General features: G+C 54.3%; 1 protein-coding gene across 1 annotated transcript in view; it reads left to right on the forward strand.

The window, feature by feature from the left end:
- Positions 1-6,047, forward strand: part of invs (inversin) — a 42,502-nt gene extending 36,455 nt beyond the window's left edge. The window contains exons 14-18 of the mRNA XM_036539578.1: positions 1-185; positions 448-1,147; positions 2,341-2,549; positions 3,827-3,931; positions 4,628-6,047. The exon at positions 1-185 is cut by the window's left edge and continues 30 nt beyond it. Coding sequence (XP_036395471.1) covers positions 1-185; positions 448-1,147; positions 2,341-2,549; positions 3,827-3,931; positions 4,628-4,743 — 1,315 coding nt within the window. The 3' untranslated portion in view covers positions 4,744-6,047. The remainder of the gene's footprint in view (positions 186-447; positions 1,148-2,340; positions 2,550-3,826; positions 3,932-4,627) is intronic.
- Positions 6,048-6,152: the final 105 nt, after the last annotated feature.

Below are 6,152 nucleotides of genomic sequence, written 5' to 3' on the forward strand. Positions count from 1 at the left end.
GGCAGAGCAGCAGGTGTCATTGGCTGAAGCGGAGCGGGGGTTGCAGGCGCTGTCGGTGACGGACACGCAGGGGGGCGGGGACACCACGGGCCCCAGGGGTCACAGCAGCAGGAGACCCTCCAAAGCCGAGCGTGGCCACGCCCACTCCTCCAAGAGCAGGACTGAGGACCAGCGCCGACACAGGGGTACCGAGTACACTGCGGATCTGACACGCTGCTACCTCACACAGTTCTACTTACCACCCTGCTGTCTAATTTACCTCTACCTCACACTCTGCTGTCTGCCACACTTTGATCTGACACATATCTGTCTCACACGCTGCTGACACACTCTGAGGCCTTCGGGCTGCTACAGGAGATGTTGGTCTCTTAGGCAAAGCGTCCTTGTTTTGCTTGTGACTTTAGCGTTAGTTAACCCTCTGCGTTTCCCCCCCCCCCACTCCCTCAGAGCACAGGAACCGATCCACTGGCAAGGGTGAGCGGCGAGTGAAGGAGGCCGAGGTGGCCCCCTGTCCCGGCCAGGGCGGAGCCTCTGGCAACGCAGAGAAGAAGTGCGTGGCCCCTCCGGAGAAGGCCCCCAGCGGCCTTGAGGAGACCAGCGGCCCGTCTGGGTCCAACCCGGGAAAATCTCCCGAGGCTAGCACCAAGGTGGGCGTGAAGGGCTCCAAGGGGGGACGGCACTCCCCCGCGGGGTCCAGCCGGCCGGGAAGCGCCAAGCCCGGGACCGCCCCCGCCCAGACGGCCCCCCGGCCCGCCAGAGCGCCCACGCCGACTCAGGGCTCCCAGCTGCCTCCACGCTCCCCCCGAGCGAGGGCTGGCCTCCAGCCCCGGCCCGCCCCCGCTCCCTCCCCCTCCTCCCCTGCCCGTGTAGTTGTGGGCCCGGCCCCTGCTCCCTCCTCCCTCGCCCGTGTGGGTGTGGCCCCTGCCCCCTCCTCCCTCGCCCGTGTGGGCGGGGCCCCCGCTCCCTCCTCCCTCACCCGTGTGGGCGGGGCCCCCGCGCCGGCCCTCCTGGGCCCCTGGAAGGATGGCAGTGTGGAGCTGGTGCCCCTGGAGCTGAGGCTGAAGGTGGTGGAGAGGGAGCGGAGCTGCAAGGAGCTGATCCACAGGAAGCACCAGGCAGCCAGCACCATCCAGAGAGCCTGGAGGAGGTAGGAGAAGGGAAACACGCATGTACACTCATACACATACACTCATACACATATACACAGGCACTCATGCATACATCCACTCATGCAGATACTCTCACACATATACTACACATGTATATATAAGCAGGGGCCTGGGAACAAACAAAGGCATGTACACTCATACACGTACACACATACACGTGCGCACACATATTTATATATAGGGGCCTGGGAAAGGCTTGTACACTCATATACACACATGCTCACGACTGGTTTCACTTTTGTGTAATGTGAGGAGGAGAAGCTGATGCATGGTTTGGGCAGGGACCTGTTGCTGCTGCCCTGCCCCCTCTGTCTGTGTGTCTGTCTGCCAGCCGTACCATTGTTCAAGCGGGAGAGAATGACCCACCTGAGTGAGGGAGAGAGAGGGGAGAGAGAGATGGAGAGGGAGGCAGAAAGAGAGAAGAGCTTTTAAATTAGGGAAACGCCGATCAGTAGAGATGACCTGACGTGCCAAGGGATGGCATGTTGGAACGGGTGGCCGTGTGCGTGTGAATTATCCATTTGGGTCAGCCACATGTCCATCTGGGGCTCGCCCTCGGCCCCATGACCTTCAGGAGATGCGCAACAGTGGCTTTGCTCAAGAAGGGTGACCCAGGCTTTGGGCCTAGAGCAACGTTGGACGCCTGTGAGCACTCAGATCCTCTGTTTGTTAGTGAGCTGGGTCCTGAGCTGGGCAGCTCCAGAGTGTGCCCCATATATGGACCTGCTGGCGCTGGGGCGGCGGCCATGTGCTACACACATGTGCCCGGGCAGACTCCACCCTGCCCCCACCCCCTGCCAACCTCTGTGGTCTGGCCTCTTGCCCTCCTTCACATCAACACCTCCAGAACAGGAGGAAGGGTGGGGGCAAGGGGGGGGGTGGCAGAGGGGGTCTGGGTCTTTAATTTTGAGGCAGTTTAAGCTTTTTAACAAGAGGCTAAAAGTTCAGCCGTGCGTGCCACGGAGCGCAGTTTGCAAGGAGATGCTAATGGTTTGCACCCGGCGTCTCTGCGCAGCCATTGGTTACTGAGGGAAAAACTATAACAGCTTAACAATGTTTCCCAGGCTGTGCTGGGGGAGTGTGAGGGGAGGGGGGGGGGAGTCAGGGGGAGGGTGGGGGATTAACCCTGTCACTGCTGTAAGCGTGCCGCCATGTCTGTTGCCTGCTCCAGGTTCCACGTGCGAGGAAGGCTGAAGGAGGCTCTGGGCGGGAGCGAGGAGGGGGCGGAGTCAGCGGAGGCCACCTCACTCCTGATCCAGCTGCTGTGGGACAGGCGGTCTGCGCCGGGCCCCGCCCCCACGAAGACCACGCCCGAACACCGAGCTCCGCCCACCAGCAGGGCGGTGGGGAAGAAGAGCACAGTGCTGCAGAGCATCTACGGTAACTACATTCCGAATGGCCGACCACAGCTGAGAGACTTCCTGTTCCTGTGTGAGCGTTAGCGTATTCTGCCAAGGGGCCGTTTGACATAGGTCTGTGCAGGATGATGGGGGCTTAAGGGCAACAATGGGGACTGTTTAAAGGGACAACCAGAGAGGTCAGTGGGGACCAAAGATACCAAGAGTAGGGTGCAGCCAGAGTCATTGCATTACATTAGATTATTGTCATTTAGCAGCCACTCTTATCCAGAGCGACTTACATAGGTTGCAGTTTTATCCAGTTGGATATTTACTGAGGCAGTTGTGGGTTAAGTACCTTGCCCAAAGGTACAACAGCATTACCCTAGTGAGGAGTCAAGGACAGCAACATTTTGGTTCCAAGCCCTGCTTCTTACCAGTATGCCACACTGCTGCCCCTGCCGGCATGTACTGTTGCATACTGATCTAAGATCAGTGATGCATTTAGACAGAGCCTCACCGGCTCACCTCTAGCCTCTGAAGTCCTGCTTCACGGCCGACACGGCGAGCATCGCCTCCGCATGCGTGGTCACAGAAGGGTCTCAGGACAGGGCAGGGTCGCTGGGGTCGAGGACACCGTCTCGCCCCGGGGCTCCTAACAGCATCAGAGGGCTCAGTTGTGATTTGGGGGGGAGGGGGGTTTCCCGGAGACCATCTGATCTCTCACACGAGCAGCGGCGGCTCCTTGCAATAACAGCAGATAAGCGGCTGGTTTCGGGTGGCTCTCCAGACGGAACTGACCTTCAGCAGACATGACCAGGTGATGATGGGGAGGGAGGGCTGCCAGAATACCCCCCCAGACAGAGAGACTGCTTTCAGAAGGGGCCCCCCTCTGCTGGCACCCCCTCTCCCCCCACAACCAACCCTATCCCTGCCGAAGCTCACACACACACACACATACACACACACACACACACACTTCCCTACCCCCTTCTGCCTGGTACTGACAAAGCTGCCGGCGTGAAAAGTTCAGAGCTGTCACGCCGAATGTCAGGAGGCTGTGTAGTTAGAGCTGTCTGCCTCCTGACACACACACACACACAAACACACACACTCTTCTCTCTGACACCTGCAGCAGGTCGCTGGCCCACCTGGCCTCATTCAGTATGTCAGAGCTGACCCACATCTTCCATGTTTGCAGTGCTGTTGTAGTGACGTGTGTATGTTTGTGCATGACTCTGTGTGTGTGTGTGTGTGTGTGTGTGTGTGTGTGTGTGTGTGTGTGTGTATGTGTGTGTATGTGTGTGTGTGTGTATGCAGGGGGATCTCAGGCCAGGAGGGGGCGCCCCACCAGGAGTGCAACGCTGAACTCACGCAGTCACTCTCAGATACTGCTGGACCTTTCTCTGAGCACCAACACACAATGTGAGTATGACACACCCTCACACACTGTATCTCACACAGACACACCCTCAAACACAGTCTTACATATATACCCTCAAACACACTATCTCACACACACTCAAACACAGTGCATCATGCACACTCTCATACATGCTATATGACACACATACCCTCAAATACACAGTATAACATGTACACACATATGCACACAGCCACATCCACAAATACATAATATGAATACGACACATGCACTTTCAAACTTACACTTTTACTATGAGAGACTGCCTCAAACACATGCTGTGTGTATGACACACCCTTCCCCACTCTGTTTCTTTGGCACAAAAGAAAATTAAAGCATGTAAACAATGGTATTATACTTCCTTTCAGTGCAAACCTGTTTCACTGTTTACAAGACTCCTGGGCATATCGAATGAAACCAGTTTGTTCTTTTAACGTTTTTGAATATGCAGTTTTAACCGTCTGTGTGCCTGTGAAACCCACCCACAAACAGAGAACGTAGGTACGGACTATAGCTTGTGCTTACTGTGAAGAACATCTCAACACAATCACACAGACTGGTATCAGCCTAGGCCATCACAGTTACATATACACAAAAACACACCCACACACTGATACATGCGCCGTGTCTGAGATTAGCACATCAGCGGTACTTTATGTGCTGTGGTTGCTGTCGGCGACCTGCCGTTTATTTCCCAGTGAGCAGCATCCAGTGCGTCCACCTTCTGGAGTCCGTGGGCCAGGCCAGGCAGTTCTCCTACCACATGAGACCCCACAGCGCCACCCAGGGGCCGAGGGGCAGAGGCAAGCACTGACCGTCTGCCGGGCGGCCCGCGCCGTGTGCGTTACCCTCCTGCACTTCCACAGAGGCACTCCTCTTTACAGCGGTACACTCCAGGAGAAGGGTACGGGCAAAGGCTGGGGGGAGGCACTGCCGGTCCACCAAGGCTGCAGCAGTTCTAATGCCATTGGCAGCCAGTTCAGAAGAAGAGGCCGTGTAGGCAGTCCAACCATGAACGTGAGGTAAAGCGGGCCGCACTGATGAGATCCGATCAGGAACCGAAAAACATGACCAAAACTCAGAAGCACAGCCCTATTGATGTCGTCCTCATAGAGCGTAAGCCACTGACCTGAACTGACTGGTGACTGGTGTCTAATGTGCAATGTTTTATTGAGAGCTGGGTTAAAACCAGATTAAAACCAGAACCCCACAGTCCCTGCCTGCCCCAGGGAGCCAATGGGAACAAATATGAAAAACGGCACACTTTCAAGCTTCAGTTTGTGTTTTAATGTAATGGAATGTGTTCTCATTTTGACTCTGTTGTCATACTACACAATGCCAAAAAGTCCAACTTGAGAACTTGCACTCCCTACATCACTGCTCAAGAGTACATCTCCTGACACCATCTCCTAACAAACAGCTGTATACATTTACAAAACATTTTTAAAGCAAAGTTTTGATTTTTTTTTCCGCCCCAATCTTAATATTAGTCTATTTTTATACACGGTAAACATATTTTAAACGTATGTTTCCATTTCAGCATGCACTTCTGCACCTTTATAACTCTGCCAGGTACACGGTCGTTAAGGTTGGTAACTGCGGCCTGTATTTTTGGCTCTGTTGGTTCCACACCTCAATTATTCATTTTGCTGCAGACTGGGCTCTGGTCCAGTGACGGCTCTCGCCGGCCTTGTGAACAAGCCACGCTGATGTCGTCGTGACAACACCAGAGGGCGGGGGGGTTAAATCCAGACACGGGTTTGCGCAAGAGATGACCTTTCTTCTCGCGCACGGAGCGCGGTCGTCCGTCAACACCAGGTCATACACCTGTCCCACCTGCACCTGTGATACTCAGTGTCTATCTGCAAGGGATCTCTGTCTATGGTATGCGCGTCTGTTCAAACACCTTATTTTTGCCTGCCAGATTGTCTGTACAACCCTCCCCCAAGAGTTATTAATAATGTTATTCCCCAGGCTAGTAGTCACTTGATTTTCTAGCTTGAAGCCACAAGAGTTGCCATTCAATCATGCCATGTTTCCAGCTTTATTAGAAGGTGTAGCAATATTTATTCATGGTACTTTTGTATTGATAATTCAGGGTATATCTATATTCTGTAGCCAATGTTGTGTCTTATATCCTGTTTATGTATATCATTATTCTTGCACAGATTTTACTGATGCTTATTTAGTGAGACCTGTCAGTATTTATATGTTCAAACTTAT

Source organism: Megalops cyprinoides, chromosome 10, assembly GCF_013368585.1.
Source record: "Megalops cyprinoides isolate fMegCyp1 chromosome 10, fMegCyp1.pri, whole genome shotgun sequence".
Classification (NCBI taxonomy): Eukaryota; Metazoa; Chordata; class Actinopteri; order Elopiformes; family Megalopidae; genus Megalops; species Megalops cyprinoides.